Source organism: Tympanuchus pallidicinctus, unplaced genomic scaffold, assembly GCF_026119805.1.
Source record: "Tympanuchus pallidicinctus isolate F22 unplaced genomic scaffold, pur_lepc_1.0 scaffold16, whole genome shotgun sequence".
In the NCBI taxonomy this organism is placed as follows: domain Eukaryota; kingdom Metazoa; phylum Chordata; class Aves; order Galliformes; family Phasianidae; genus Tympanuchus; species Tympanuchus pallidicinctus.
Window position 1 is genome coordinate 24,261,835 of NW_026294679.1, and position 15,405 is coordinate 24,277,239.

General features: G+C 46.1%; 1 protein-coding gene across 1 annotated transcript in view; it reads right to left on the reverse strand.

The window, feature by feature from the left end:
- COL13A1 (collagen type XIII alpha 1 chain) overlaps positions 1–15,405 on the reverse strand; it is an 83,985-nt gene that overhangs the window by 49,140 nt on the left and 19,440 nt on the right. The window contains exons 3-6 of the mRNA XM_052677158.1: positions 7,004–7,020; positions 5,366–5,401; positions 4,815–4,841; positions 2,122–2,172 (exon numbers count right to left, since the gene is read on the reverse strand). Of these exons, the coding sequence (XP_052533118.1) occupies positions 2,122–2,172; positions 4,815–4,841; positions 5,366–5,401; positions 7,004–7,020 (131 nt within the window). The remainder of the gene's footprint in view (positions 1–2,121; positions 2,173–4,814; positions 4,842–5,365; positions 5,402–7,003; positions 7,021–15,405) is intronic.

The window sequence follows — 15,405 nt, forward strand, 5'->3', positions numbered from 1 at the left end:
AATTTGTCCACCACTGCTTTCTGAAAAGGCGAAAATCAAGTAGAGCCTAGCCACAATTCATTAATTCTGGCTCCCTGCTGGAAGTCTCCCCAGACAAGAAGTGCTAAAAAAAGAATTAAGGAGAAAATCTGGAAATGGTGCAATTTGGCTTCCTCTCTAGGCTGCAGACTGCTGCCTCTTTCTCCTTGGAGGACGGCATAGTGATTTGCACGGTATCAGGCCAAAACAACAGTTCACAGTGAGTGATTCCAAGAGTCTGTTTTTGTTGGGTAGCTGTTTTTCCTTGTCTTCTTTTTAAGATGTTGATCCTATGAAGTATGTAATCCCGGGAGCTGCCAAATCATGGAGATCATCTGTTTCTGCCACTATCGGCATACTGTCCCTCTCTGGCCAGGAGTTAAGCAGCTCTGAGCAAAAGCTTTAACCTTCAAATGAAAATCTGGAAACTATTTCTCATCCCACATCTTCCCAAGTGGCCCCTTGGCTGGGGTTCCTGTGTTTGTCTTCGGTGCTCAGCCATCCTTCTGACCTACCACCAGCTCCCCTGGAAACAGGATCATCTTCACAAGGGCTATGGGGGAGAAGCGGGGAGCTGGGGTAGGCAAAAACTCCTCTTAAAAATCACTTGCCATCTAAGTTTTCTGATTTGGGTTTTTTTTGGTGTTTTTTTTTTTTTTTTTTTTTTGAGGTTCAACATGTTCTGTGCTTTCCCAAATGGCAGCAAAGGCAATGAGGCTGCACTGAAAGAGACATTAAGTCTGTCTTGCAGACTAGGCACATGTTCTTCAGGGAAAGAGCAGTGCCCAGCTACATTTGCAGGTCCTACATCGATGAGGACCACCAGGTTTTCTCTCCTGTTGCTGTTTCATGCTAGGCTGAGAGCTACAGCTTGAGAGAAACAGAAGAAACATGCAGCCCTTACCCTCCAAAAACTGCTTGTGGCACTTGGGTGGCTTTTCTCAGAGATTAGCATGGAGGAACCCATCAGCCCACCCTCCTCACCTGGCCAAGTGACCAGGGCTGATCTGTTGTGTAACAAATGCTTAAGGAAATTCTTTTGCTTCAGATCTGTCACTTCTCAAACTGCAGTGTGCCACGCAGGTGGGCCTGGGAGCCCACAAAGCTGTTACTTATTAGAAACTCTTCTTTTGGAAAGCTAATTGGAAAGCCAGATGTAGCCAAGCATTCGTGCTGCCTAGGTCTCTCTCACTTGACCTCTGCTGTGAAACAAAAGTCGCCAGCAGCCCATCCTCTTGGCAGGTCAAGGACAGTGCTCTTCACAGGTTAATCAAAATCGGAAGTGCACAGAGGGAGGGAGAGAATTAAGTCCCTGGGTCTTTTCTCATGGAAATCTCCAGAGAAGGCTGCACAGGGATGGAGTGAGGAGGACTGGCTGCATCTGCACAAAAGCAGAGGCTTGATGGCTGAAGTGCAGAGCAAGAAACATCCACTGTTTAGGGCACTTAAGTGCTCCAGCCCTTAATACTGTGCCAGCCTGTTTTTTCTGACCCTACACTTGCAAGAAGTTTTGTCTGGCTGACTTCTTGCTTTTGCTGGAGTGGGGTGCAAAATCCTCCCTTGCCTTTCCTCTGCTCCCCAGTCAGCAAAGGGGTTTTCAAGATTTCAGTATCTACACTGGCAAAGAGTTTCCAAGGCTTTGGGTACTGACAGGGACCTCTGGACAACTCTGATCTATCCATCTTTGTGAGTTCTCTAGTCACCAGCTTAGCTCTGATCCTGCTCTTCTGCAAAATTAGGGGGGCTTGTCCTTCGCTAACGAAACCAAAGGCTGAAATCAGCCAGGCTAATAGCACATTCTCCTCAAAAACAGGAGTGGTCCTGTTGCAAGAAGGAAATATGTTTTTTTCCTTTCAAATACAGGACTATAGTTTCTTTGTAAGACGAGGCTTCTTTGTCTGTTCTGAAGTATGAGCTGTAATTTCATTATACGTAGTATATAATAGCGGTATAAAACCAAGCCTGGCTCAACATGGGAACCACATTATGCAGGGGTTTTGCTCTCTGCAGCTGATGCTGTCTTGCTGCCCCTCCTAAATGTTTGTTTCCCTGTAACTTGCCCACATCCCGAATCAGTCAAAAATAGAGAGTAAAGTTACTCACGGGTGGACCACGGGGCCCAATGATAGACATGCCTGCTTCTCCTGGAGCGCCCTGCAGAGAGACAGGGAAAGGAAAAGGGGTGAGAAAAGGTGAAAATACAATGAAAATGACATTTCCATCAAGACTGAGATTTAATGAGGCTGCTCAAAGTATAAGAATGTCAGGGCTCATGCGGCAGCTGCCATTCTGGCCTCCCCCAGCTCACTCTGGGAGGAGAAATGTCATTTGGGACTATCACAACAAAAATATAGAAGCTGTGCTGCAAGTAAAATTATAAATGTGTAAAACACTTGTTGGCAAAACACAGGCTCTGCCCCCTTGCAAATGTGAAAGACTGCCTGAAACCCCTGTTGCTGCCAGAATATGTCTGGTCAGACTTCAACTTCAGAGAATACTAATGTTTTTCCGTAATTGCTAATGCTCACCCTCAGTCCCTGGTCCCACCACACCCACAGTTTGGAACTTTGTAAGCACTTTCCACATTCCTCCCCAGACACAGCTATATTTTAGTGACTGCTTTCTGCCCATCCTGTATATTCTTTGTACAATTCTTTGTATATATTGCTTTGTAAAGCAAAGAATACGTTGCATATGTTGTATATTGTCTTCTGCAAACAGGCAAAACATGTGGGGAAAAATTACCTAAGAAAACCCCACAGATTCTGAATACTCTCTGGTGATCATTTCTAAGAACATCCTTTGTAGGCAGTATGGAAACACTGGCTAGAGAGCTCCATACCAAAGACCATGTTCTCTCCTACGGACTAAGATTACATGAACTGGCCATGTTTTTTGACTGCAAAGCTAGCTATTCTATGAATAGGTCAATTGAGACTTAATGACCGGGCAGGAATGCAAAAGTTTAGGTCTAAATTAAATAACTTGATGTTGAAGCAGCATCACATGCTGCACAGTATAAAGTGTGTGTTCAGAGCGGAGAAGGGGGAATACAGAAAATAAAAGGCTTGCTCAACTGTGGTTTTTTGGAAGAAACTGGGTCTGCCATGGAGACAAGCAGTATAATTAATGATGATTCAGTATGGGCTAGATCCTAAGACAAACATCAATTCTGAGACCATTCTAGTACCTGAAAACCAATACAGAAATACTTGAGATCTTGCCTCTCCTACATCAAGCTGCACCGCAAGAAGTGCTGGAGACTTTGGTGTCGATTTCCAGCCCAGTTAGGGCTCAGTGCAGAGGTCCCAGCAGCAATAATCCCCCACACCACATATGCCCTGTAGATCCCAATGCAAGGGCTGGATCAGTAGTGGCACAGGCTGCCTTCATTCTTGCAGCAGGCGCTGAGAGCCCACCCACAGCCAGGACCAGCCAGGTCTATGGGCTCTATCTGCTTGACTGACAATCTCAAAGCTGCTGGTGAAAGTGCAGCACAATTTGCCCAAGGCTTTTTCACTTTCAAAGCGTGAACTGCACTAAGTGGACATGGAAACAAGTCCTTAAGTCAGTAACAGGCAGCTGATAAGAGACCCACAATTAACAGTTGCCAGAACAGCAGCTGAGCTGTCTCCTTCCCACAGTTCAAGATAACCTGCATATCCAGGAAGCCTCTCACACATTCTGCACCAGAGACAAAAGAAAAAGGGATATGGCGAGCTCCGGGAAATTGGGAGGCACGGGCAGCTGGTCAGCTGCTTCCTGACTGCACTGGGGAAGAGCCTCGTTTGTGTGCATATCAGCTCAGATGGGATGAGGATGAAAACAGCAAATCCCTTGCTGGAAAAGCAAACAGGCGCTCTTCAGCTCCTAGCCACCCACGATGTGCAACGGGCAGGAAACACTGTGTCTTTAGAAAGCACTGTGTATCCCTGAGAGGCTGCTCCAGAAGTGCCCAGGGCAGGGCAGCCGTTGGATGGAGCATCCCATAAACCATGCAGCCTGCAAGCAACAGAACTCTCTGCAAAACCAAGCTAGGACTGCCAAGGACCTCACAGAGGGCTTTAGGGAAGTACGGGCAATTAAGAGTGAAATCTTGGTCTGTTAGATAATATTTATAGGCTCCAATGAACAAGCAGAAGCCTGAAAGCAAGGAGAGAGATTCTCCATCCTAACTCACTCTTCCTTGCTGCATTTTTCTATCTTCCATGAAAAGGAGCAAATGGCTCTGGTATGGTGATGCCCCCCACACACGATTCCCCTACTAGGTGAATATTCATCTCTTTCCTAGTTTCTATAACTCGCTGCTTCTGGCTGCAGATTCCCAGTTATTCACACACCTCAAATGCACATCATCACTATTCTTGTGGATGCCAAGTCCCACCATGTCAGAAACAGGAGCACGCCATCCCATTTTCCTTGCTGTGGCTCACAGCAGAAATTGTGCTGACCCAAGAGGCAGAGAGGAACTGCAAGGGTGATTAGGGCAAGCGGTGCTGCCAGCATAGAAGAAACTCAGTGGTTAACACCCAGGAAGCCTCGAGGGGAGCCTTGCATGTGCCTGCCAACTCATACACTGTTAGTAAATTGTCATAAACAAGAAACACAGCTTTTTTGGAGGCTGAGTGGCCTGGGAGGAATTTGGGAGATAAACTTACCCTGCTGGGGGAGAGCAGGCACCCCAGGGTGTGGAAACCCAATGTCGGCTGCAGTGGCCAGGGCTGCAGCTAAGGTGTTTAGGCTGGCCCTTCAGGAGGGCAGCCAGAGATACTAAAGGCTGCAAGGAGCCAACTCACCTTCTCTCCAGGTTGCCCTTTTAGTCCCTGGGTCAGTGGTACCCATCGCAGCCACATGCAAGAGGGTGCAGGGGAGAGAGAAAGAGAAAGAGACACAAACACAGGCGTCAGCAGTAAGGGCACACTCCCCTGCCCCAAAACCCGGGCTGCAGGGTTGGAATGAGAGGGGCAGCCACAGTCCCCACCCCAGCCCTCATTCCCATCCTAATCTCAGGTTGCCTGAGTGGAAAGCAGTCCTAGAATGCAGTGCTCAGCCAGGCAGGGCATGGCCCCCTTGTTTGGGCAGGGTTATTTGGAAAAGGGCAGCAGTAGGCAGTGGGCAGGGGAGCACGTTAGCAAGCCCATGGTTAGCAGAATGGAAGGTAACATCCTTCACATGTATGTGGTTTACAGGGCTGACTACCCCATTGCAACCTCCTCAGGTGTGGGTCTTGGAGAGGGTGGCTCTCCTCATGCTCGCACCACCCCAGATTCAGCCTGGAAGTACTCTGACATCTCAGGGTTCAAAGAGGAGACGGAGGACAAGGAACACGCTAGAGGTCTCGACTTACCGGCCGTCCAGGAATCCCCATTGCGCCTTTGTCTCCCTGGCAATGAAGACAAAACCAGAGGCAATTGGAAACCGGCCAAAAGCAAGGTCATAAAACTGCACAAATGAGCTGTGCCACAGATGCAGCTAAGTGCTGCAATGCAAGCATCCAGGAATTTTGAGAGAGGAAGAGAGCAAGTTATACAGAAACTATGTCTGTGGAGACCCCAACCTGCCTTTAAGAATCTGTGTAAGTCACCAGTTTGCCTGAGTGCAAGGCAAGCCAGATCATCTCACGACAGAAATAACATAATTATTTAGGCAGAAAAAGGAAGGCAAGAGATTTTTTCAAGCTAACCAAGTCTAATTCCAATTTCCTCCACTTCACAAAATCCAGGTCTTGGGAACCAGCTTCATGCAGTAGTCAAGTGTCACATTTTTTTTCTCTTTCTTCACTCAAGTAATGTCTAGAGTAAGCTATTTATTTATATAGTTATCACGCTTGGACTTAAAAGTATGCTCCTGTCCAGAAGCAAGAAGAAAAAAAATGTGGGAAAACAAGCTGACACAGGAAAAAGTATGTCTGGAAGAAGACATATGAATGGCTGTGTTCAGTGTCCTCTACCCCTTTGAGGTACTACTCAGTGAATTGTCAGGGTGTGAACAATCCTACAGCAGTTTAGGGAATGACTTTGGGTCAGGTGACACTGAACAGAGCCTTATAAACATATGAACACATATACCTCAAGACCAGTGGCAATTTTCCTCAGCCACTTACCCATAAGGCAGATTTCTACCTCATACATTTTTTAAAAAGTGAATATCAGCCCTTTCTGCATTCCTGGTTGCCAAAACTCAGCTCTGGGCAGATATGGAAGACAGTCACAAAGATCCTTTCAGTAATCAGCTGCTATGGCTTCAATAAGCATGTAATTTTTGTTCTGTTTTGTAAAAATGACACAACAATAACCTTCCAGTTCCATTTCCAGCAATGTCTGTGATTTCCTTGTGTTCTTTTTCACCCAGCTGCTTCCCTATACACAAACCTAGATTTTTAGTTTCAGCAGCTGGAGACACTGAACCCACTGGTGTCACTTCTTTGTGCCTTGTCCACTTCCAATGTGTTTGAACATAGCCTAAAATCTTTAGAAGAGAAATGCACTTCACTCTTTTCCTGGGTATATGCAGAGGTTTCTTTGTGCATCATAAAAGAATCACCACCAGGAAAGCAAGCTGCTGTGATCCCAAAATCTGTGCTCCTTCCTTACTCACAACCATCCCAGATGCAGATACGGTTACCATGGACTTTCACATTTGCGGAATTTCACGTAGGGCTTGTAAATCCTGTTGCAATTACCAAGCCCATCAGTGAGAAAATAGCACACTGCACCACTTCAAGGTAAAAAAGGCTTCTTCAGAAGCAATGTATCCCAAATGTAGGAGGGTTCATAAGGACTACATTGCCATTCTGGTACCACAAAGCTCTTGTTGTTCCTATGCTGTTAGGAGCCATGACTTGTTGGCAATATGCTATTTTTCCACATTAGGAATCTATGTGAGATTGCTACCTTCTCACAGCTTAAAAAATCTTGGAGGTCTATGGATGAATGTATTGCAAGACAGAAAGAGAGAACAAAAGAAGAAAGAATGAAGTACTTACTGGAAGTCCTGGTCTTCCTGTAGTGCCCTGAAACACAATACATGCACACACAAAAAAAAAATTAAAAAAAAATAAATCAAAGTTAGCTTGACAATCCAAAGGGAATGCTTGATATAAAGAAATCATATGTAAGGATTTAGGAAACAGAATAGTTAAAAATCTCTCCACAGCTTGTTGACCATGAGCTCTGATTGCTTTGGTTTCCTAATCACCTGTTCGTAAAATGTTCTCTCCTTTCAGCGTGGCTCTACCCACAGCTCGCTGCCTGCATAGGCTCTGAAGGTATCTGCACGTCCATGGAGAACAAGCTAATTACAGGGCTCTGACTTTCTTCCTTAGTTTCCATCTGCTAAATATTAATTTTTCATGTATGGAATTGCTGCAGTTGCCACAGAAATGTTGCATGTTCAGAAATGGGAGGGAAAACATCCACGAGAGGATCTTTTCCTTCGGATGTGGTCCAGACAGCAAAAGAGTCCGGGAACCTCAGTACTATTGCACGATTTCATCATTTCCTTCCTTCCTTCGCCCATTTCAGTCCCAATCTCACCAAATTTCTTGCATGACTGCGGGTTGCCCTTGCCTTCACCAAAGCCTTGGCTGACATCAAGGACAACAACGGGAGCATCTGTTGGGCAAGAGGAGAGTGTAAAGGCTCCTTTTGCTCCTGGGGCTGTTGCTCATCCTTTCCTCAGCTTTTCCCCTAATTGACCAAGACTACAAGCTGGGCTCAGTGCATTTCTAAAGTGGATTTCTGTCCATTCCCATGCTCAGCCAACATCAGCACCAGGGGCTCAGCCCTACCACTGCACACGTTGCCTTTTGCAAGCTGGGAAAGAAATCCAGGAGAGAGCTGTGAGGTCATCAGTGCTTCAGGGTCGCTATCTAGACTGACATACATGTCTGACAGACAGCCAGGCAGGAGCCCCTGTCTGTTGTTCATAAGCATGAGTTTTCATCAGATTTTAATAACAAGAAATAAGTGGGAACAAATATTTCCCATGGTAACATAGAGGACTCTGCTCATCTCTTTAGCCATGAGCTTCTGCTCACAGCACTTGCACCAGTCTCGCTTGCCAGCCTCTTGGAAACCCAGAGCTTCTGAGTGAGACAAAGGTGCTGTTAGCTCAGGACAAATTCCACTTTGGCTAACGATGCTCGGTCTGCCTGACTTCCTCTTGTTATTTCCATTGGCTGTCACACTCCTCACGGCCCGTCCTAGAAGTCTGCATGTGGAGACAGGTTCAGGGGTCGCAGGAAGCCAGGATACAGTAGCATATATTGTCAGCACTTCTCTGGTGGTCCCACGCATTTCTGCCAGACTTCAATCTTTCATTATGATATTAAATTTCTAGCCCTTTTTGTTGCAAAGAAAGCCTGGGCTGTGCGTCCTCCTCACCCTGCAAAAGCACAGACTGCTCTCCAGGAGATGTCTGCATTGACCTATTGCTTTCTTTCCTGTTTCTAACGGCAATAATATAAATGCCAACATCACTACTAGTTTTGTGCCACATCCTTTTAGCATCAGTATGCGCCTGCCTTGGGGCAGCTCCCTCCAGAGTCATGATCTCTTCCCTGTAACCCAAATCTAATGCTGAAATACATTCACTTCAGTGGCCAGCCCTGAAAGTCCCTGGGATAAATGACTGCTGAAGGTTTGCGTGGATCAGGGCTTCCAGCTGTAAAATACTTTCAGACCTTCTGGCGTGGAAGGTGCAACTTTTTGGAAGATTGCTGCCATTAAAAGGGACTGTGCTCATATATCTGTGGGAATCCAGTCCACAGCATTTTCGACTTGATGAAAGGGGAAAATAGGTTGTGCAGCAACTACTTCTCCTCGGAACGTCATCTGCAAACTGTTTAAGACATTTTTGCAAGAACAGACAAAAGATGACTACCGTATGTTTAACTTCTCATATTCCTTCATACAAACCAAGTATAGTTACTCCATTGTACATGAACATAAGCCATTTCCTCTGGAAGGATTGTGCTAGAGACAATATAACGTTTCTTTATAATCCTGTGAGATGTCAATACATGGCCTCATTCCTTGCATTACTTCTTCTGATTCACTGTGGGTCTCTTAATAGCTGTAAGAAAACTTCTGCAATAACCTAGCTGTTTTCCTGCAGCCTAAATCATCTGCGCTGAGGTTTTGCATTAGCTAACATTTGAAAAGGAAGCTGTCAACACACTTCTCCCTCTGAAATTGATAGCTACCCAGCTACACTTGAAGGCCCAGCAGTTCAGCAAGCCTGGGTGATAGCAGCAAGCAAGTCCCTACAGCTCAGCTTGCACCATGTGTTTGCGATCTGTCTTTCCGTTTTTCACAAACATGTCTGGTTCAGCGTGTGGCATCCAATGCATGTGAAGCACATGCAGCTGATCCCCCTGGGGTATGTGGGGCCAAGTGCTAACGCACAGATTTCTGAGCCCTCGCATTTGCTTTGTCCCCAGCCCTGCAATCCCTTTGTCTCACCCTCAGAAGTTGTGACATAGCAAAGGACAACTCCATCCCAACACAGGTCCTGAGCACCCACAGTACTTGCTGTTTGTGAGATCCCAAGGTGGACACCACAGACTGGAGACTGCCAGTTCATGCCCCACAAACCATGTCAGTAGCTTGTACACCATAGAGTTTCAGTACTTACAGGTGGACCTGAAATAGAGAAAGAAAAAAAAAAAAACAACAAAACAGAAAAAAAAAACCAGGAATTAATTTTTATGCAATAAATCCTAAAGAGGTTGGCTAATTAAATATGTTATTACTGCCTTTTTGGGCTGATACTCATGTTGCTCCCATTTCCTGATGCACTTCCAACCACCTCCTTCGTCCTTAATTAAGATATTCACACAATTAGCAGCATTGCTTGCCAGTTACCACAAGTACAGGGCAGCCCCAGAAAGCACCACGTTGGGAAGGCTGTAAGTCAGGCTGTACGCCCGCTGTTGGTCTCTTGGCACACAGGGGTCTCCTCCTTGAGTGTGACACTGCTAAGCGTGGGGGACTCATTGCATGCAGAACTTCCCCTCACATCCCACCTGCCCATCAGAATCAAGAAAGTTAAACCTGGGAAGGTGAGAGCCCCTGTGTTGCTAAGATGCCCACTCATCTGCCATCAGCAAACCCACAGAGGTTCATGAGGAAAACTATAACACATTGTGACAATGTGACTGAACACATTGGGTGCCTTTTGTCCATAGTACAAGCTCATTTTCTCTTTTGCTTTTGCCTCTTCCCATAGGAGGCAATCTGCCCTCTTGGAAGTGATCCTCTCAAAACCTACGGGTTTATTTTTGATTGGAAAGCCTTGCAGAAGCCTTGCAGTGCTTGAGTAGCACTGCATCTCCTTTGTATAGAACCACTGCACCATACAGAAGCACACTTCTTTCATCAGTTCCCAGAAATTTCCTCAAAACCCTGACAGATATTGTGTGCAGAAAGAAATCCCTGGGCTCACTATTTTGTGGTTTCCTCTCTGTGGGAGAATTGAGACACACAATACAACTGTCAGGGGTTTCTACATTTTCCATACTTCCTAGACACTCTTTTTCCCTTTTTTTGTTTTGTTTTGTTTGTTTTTTGTCTCCACATCAAGTGCCAAGAGGTAAAACTAAGCAGTATAGCAGGCAAGCTGACAGATAACAGGCAGCAACCCCTACTTTGCACAGGGCGTAGACGTCATGCTGAACACCTGCAGAATTCATTGTCATCCTGAAAATGCCCCTGAATGAATGTCCATAAAGTACAGGAGACTTTAGATGAACAAACATTTTCTGTGTTGGAAAAGTCTCATCAATATGATGCTAGCAAACAGTTTGGCTATCTAGCTTCAGTAACCTAAAATTACACGCTCAGTGTTTTTAGTCCTGTGCTCAGCTTTCATCTAGGTTGATCAAAAAAAGGGTACTCTTCTCTTAAAACAAAATAATATTAAGAGTTAACCATGTTGCTGGGGATCAACAGAGCTATGGCTGAGCCAGAAGGCTCAACAACTCAAAATGAGAACAACTCTACCCAAATTTAGGACAGGAACTCAGTGGGAACCAGATTTGGTTGATCAGCAATTGCCTGCTGCCAGTGTTGGCACTGGTCACTGTCCTACACCATGTGCCACGTCTAAACAACAGAAGAGTTTCTGATCAGAGGTCATTTTTGAGGTCAAGGTTTTGGAGGTCAAGGTCAGATTCAGATCCAGGAATCCAAATTTCTGCCAGACTGAGAGGAAAAAAAAAAAAAAGTTTTTTGAGTTTGGCTTGGATGACAATGAGGTTCTATGAGAGAACTGTTTTGGAGATATTTTGTTTCAGAGTGAGCACCATGCCACAAGGTCACTGCTTACAGCCTGCCAATACACGGACTTTATTTCCATTAGCAACACTATAGACCCTTAATAATCCGCCTACCCGTCTGCAAGGCTTTGGGGCACCCGTGGGTTGCATGAACCAAACTGCTTAGCTGACATTAACGGCAAACAAACCCTGAGCTACCCCTGCCCTTCCACACCAAATGCAGCCGGACAGCAGCACAACCGGCAGTGGTACTGCAGTACTGCTGAGAGAAAACACGAGCTTGTGTTTGCTCTAGAAGCTGCGTCTGCAGAGCAGAGTAAATTGGCAGTGCCGGCAGCTCTGGGTCCATTGGGCTGTGCGCCCCACGCAGATCAAAGGCTGGAGGCATACTGGAGGCCCAACTTTGTTATATGCCCTCTATAAAATTAATGGCTACAGAAAGAGGAGCTGTACAGTCTTGTATAAACATGCATCCGTGAGCTACAGGGACACGGCTTTGGCTGCAGTAACTCAGTCATAGAGACCATCCAGGGATCGGGATTCAAATGTTGTGTGATTCAAAAAGCAAAGCTCCGCAGTCACTCCTAAAGGCCATGTTACTTTGCATAGGGTAGGGAGGGAGGAAGGAAGAGGCACTGCTGGATGAGCTGCCATGGAGCACCAAGGATTTTACAAATTGAAATAATGCTTCAGCAATGTAGATTTATTATGTTCTGTCACAGTGATTAACGAGAAGGTTAAGTAGAGCTTCCAAAGAGGCTCGGTCTTTACTATAACAAGTAGTTTAATGCATATTAGAGAAAAAAGCGAATAAGGTGGGAGGGGGCCTTCACGCCTCTACTCTCACTATCCTTGTGAGCAGAGCTACCAAAACCAAGCAAAAGCCTCTGAACACCTGGGCAGAGCTTGGCAGAGCTCCACAGGCTGCCTGTGTTGCTTCTAACAGGTGAGCAAAGGTGCTTAGAAAAAGCCAGGTGAACTGCAGCAGTCACCATAAAGTCACTACATTTTGAAACCCACCTCACCAGGGCCAGAGCACTCCTGGTGCTGGTGCAAAGGCTGCACCATGACCAATAGACTGCAACAGGAGGGCTGAAAGGCACGGGAGGACTGTAAAAGTGATCGCTGTTTATCCAGCTGCAGCACTCATTGAGCAGCAGGGGACAGAGGGATGGGACGGAGCAAACGTGTTGGGAGTGGACGAGTGGGAGGAAGCAGCCAGCCTCCTGCAAAGAGGAGACCTCCAGAGCACCTCTGAAAAGGAACATTAGAATAACAAAAAGTTCTTGTGGGGTACCTGGGTCCCTCCAAACATATGGCCTCTGGAAATTAGCACCATATGCATCATCACTTCTCTACAGTGCTGGTTTTTAGGCAGATAAAAACTCTCCTTATAGAAGTTTGCCTTTCCTGTAGGCTCAGCAGGTGAAAGAGCAGCCATGGTCTGCAGCCCACCATATTGCACATACAGAGAAGACATGCTTGCAGTGAGCTGCAAGGCTGTGACACAGAGCCCTCCATTCTCTTGTCCTTCCTCGTGACCTGTTCAGTGACTCTATCTAAAACAAAACTGCAGTGACTCCTTTTCCCTCAGCCACACAAAGAGATAAAAAGTCACTCTCCAAAGTGCAGCCTCTTTGGGCCCAGAGTAGGGGATGCTTAGTTTTGTAAGTGGGTCATATTTATCCTAATCTGGAAAGTCCCATGTCTCTGTACATTGCATCTTAAAAGCCAGACAGCATTAGAGTGGGTCAGCATGGTGTGAGACCTTTCTGCTGATGGCAGAGATATCTCCTAGCAGTTCTCTCCAGACTGAAACTATTCCATCCATTTAAGGGCATTTCCCAACATCTGGAAAAGTGGCCATTCTTAAAACACTCTTAAATGCTGATGCTAAATTTTTGTTTCCCTGGCTTCTTGCAGTCAGTCTACAATGTAGGCGTCTTCCAGCTTGCTCCAAACATGAGGAATATTCTCCACATATGAAGAATTTCTTTATACTCCATGGCACAAACAATATAAGGAGGGTAGGGAAAACGCACAAAGATGTTGTCATTGCTTCCTTGGATCATCCTCACTGCACACAGCAGCAGCAGGAGAAATGTAAACATGTAATCCATCCCTGCAAGGAAATCCAGCCATTTCCAGAGCCAGAAGGAAGCCATAGCGAGTTAAAGAGATACAGTTACTTCCTGACTGTTAATTGATGACAAGATAGTTATAGCCAGGCAATTAGTTATGAAATGCAGATTAAAATGTCAGCAGCACTAGCACAACCCTACTTGGGGCAAGAAGCCACTTTTAGCAGCACAGCCCTATTTCGGAGCAGGCAGAGCCCCACTGGGTGCATGGAGCATGGATGGTAGATTTTGCCTGTTTTGAAGACTGGCGAAGTTCTTATAGTCTGGAGATATTTTCCTACGTCCATCAAGGGACAAATGATTCAAGAGAAGGTGGAGGGAGCATTAACTCAGAGAGCTGCAAATGAAAAGGCAAAAATAGCACGTGCCTGCCTGGTAACAATGGAAATATTTGCCATAATAACCTTAGTTCTAAGTTAAATTAAAGCCAACTGAAAGCTTCAAAACAGAAAACTTTTTATCAGCAGTGATTTCCCTGCTGCATGGCCCCCAGAAAAGTTGTTTCAGGTAATGTCAGCTATGTGTAAAACTCCCTCCAAAGAGCACCAACCTCTGCCAAAGGCCAGGCCCTGTCCCCAGAACAGCTCCATGCAGCAAGGCAAGAGATTCTTCAAAGAACCACAGTAATGTTGGACAGCAAAAAGGCTAGCAGGATTTCACTGCCAAAAAATGTGACCAACGCTAAGCTGCGGCACCAGGTTATGCCAGTCACTCATGCTTGCCTCTGAAATCAAACCCATGACATCACCGAAGCTCGGCAGTTGATATCAGCAGCTGTTGAGGATAGAAGTCACTGCTCAGGCACTTTGAGCATCCCCATGCATCACCACCAGCCCCAGCCCAGGAGGAACCGTCAAACAGAGAGCCAGAAGGAAGACCATGTCAAAAGCGAGCAGCAAGGAGGAGAAATAACTAATGAATTTCTCATGGATAAATTAAGATGATTTAACAGCAAATGCAAAAACAGTAGAGGGAGTCTAATAGTGAAGTTAAGCAACGGACTCAAAAGCATCTCTGAGCATCCACATATTTTAAGAAATGCCTAAAAACACAAAAGAAGCCAAATGAGCCTCCAGAGCCAGAAGAGGAAAATCTGGGCCATCCGCAGCAAGTCCATTAGGCAGAGTAAAATGCTCAAAGGCGAGGGATCAGGAACAGAAATGCTCTGACAAACATCTGGGAGAGTCCCTCGTGAAAACAAAGGGAAAGGGCCAAGAGCAGATAACCCACAGGGTGCTATGGCTGCACCCCAGGTGAGCACAGCACTGCTGGCACTGCCACAGGACACAGTGGGATGGCTGGAATGGGGCAGAACAATACTTGCTTCGGGCAGGCATTCATGGGTCAATTTGCTCTTTCCAAGCAGCAAACAATCGTGTTTGTGCTGCCATGCTGAAACACTTAGCACCACAGAAAGCGAAGAAAACAGGATTGGGAAGGGCCCCTGGGGTCAGCACTCTCAGTGGGTTTTCTCTCTTGGGATCTGGAGGCCCCCTCTGGGTTTTCCAGAAGCAGCACGGGCCCCTGGATGGTAAATTAAAACCGGATGGCAGCAGGCTCGCTGTGCTTCACCACCTTCTGCCAAAGAGCCGGTGTGCCCTTGGGCTCCTGTAAACTGTCAGATGAAATCCACAGCTCTCAACTGTCCCATTTCTCTCCCCCTCCTGCCTCCCTCGGGCAAACCAAACAGAGATGAAAAGATTCCTGGGGAATGAGAGGGACATGAAATCAAGAAGGGAACATCTTCAAAGCAACCAGAGGAAAAAAGTCTCTACCTAGCCCATTTGGGCAAATATTTCTCTAACCTGCTCCTGTCCCTCTGCAGATGTAAAATTCCACACTCTTGCCTCGTGATCCAGTCCAGGGAATACTCGTGCCCTGATTCATAAGGCCCTATTTATTATCTTTCTTAGAGGCTACCCAAAATTTCCAGTGTTGTTTAAGCCAACCGATGATCTCTCTGATGTA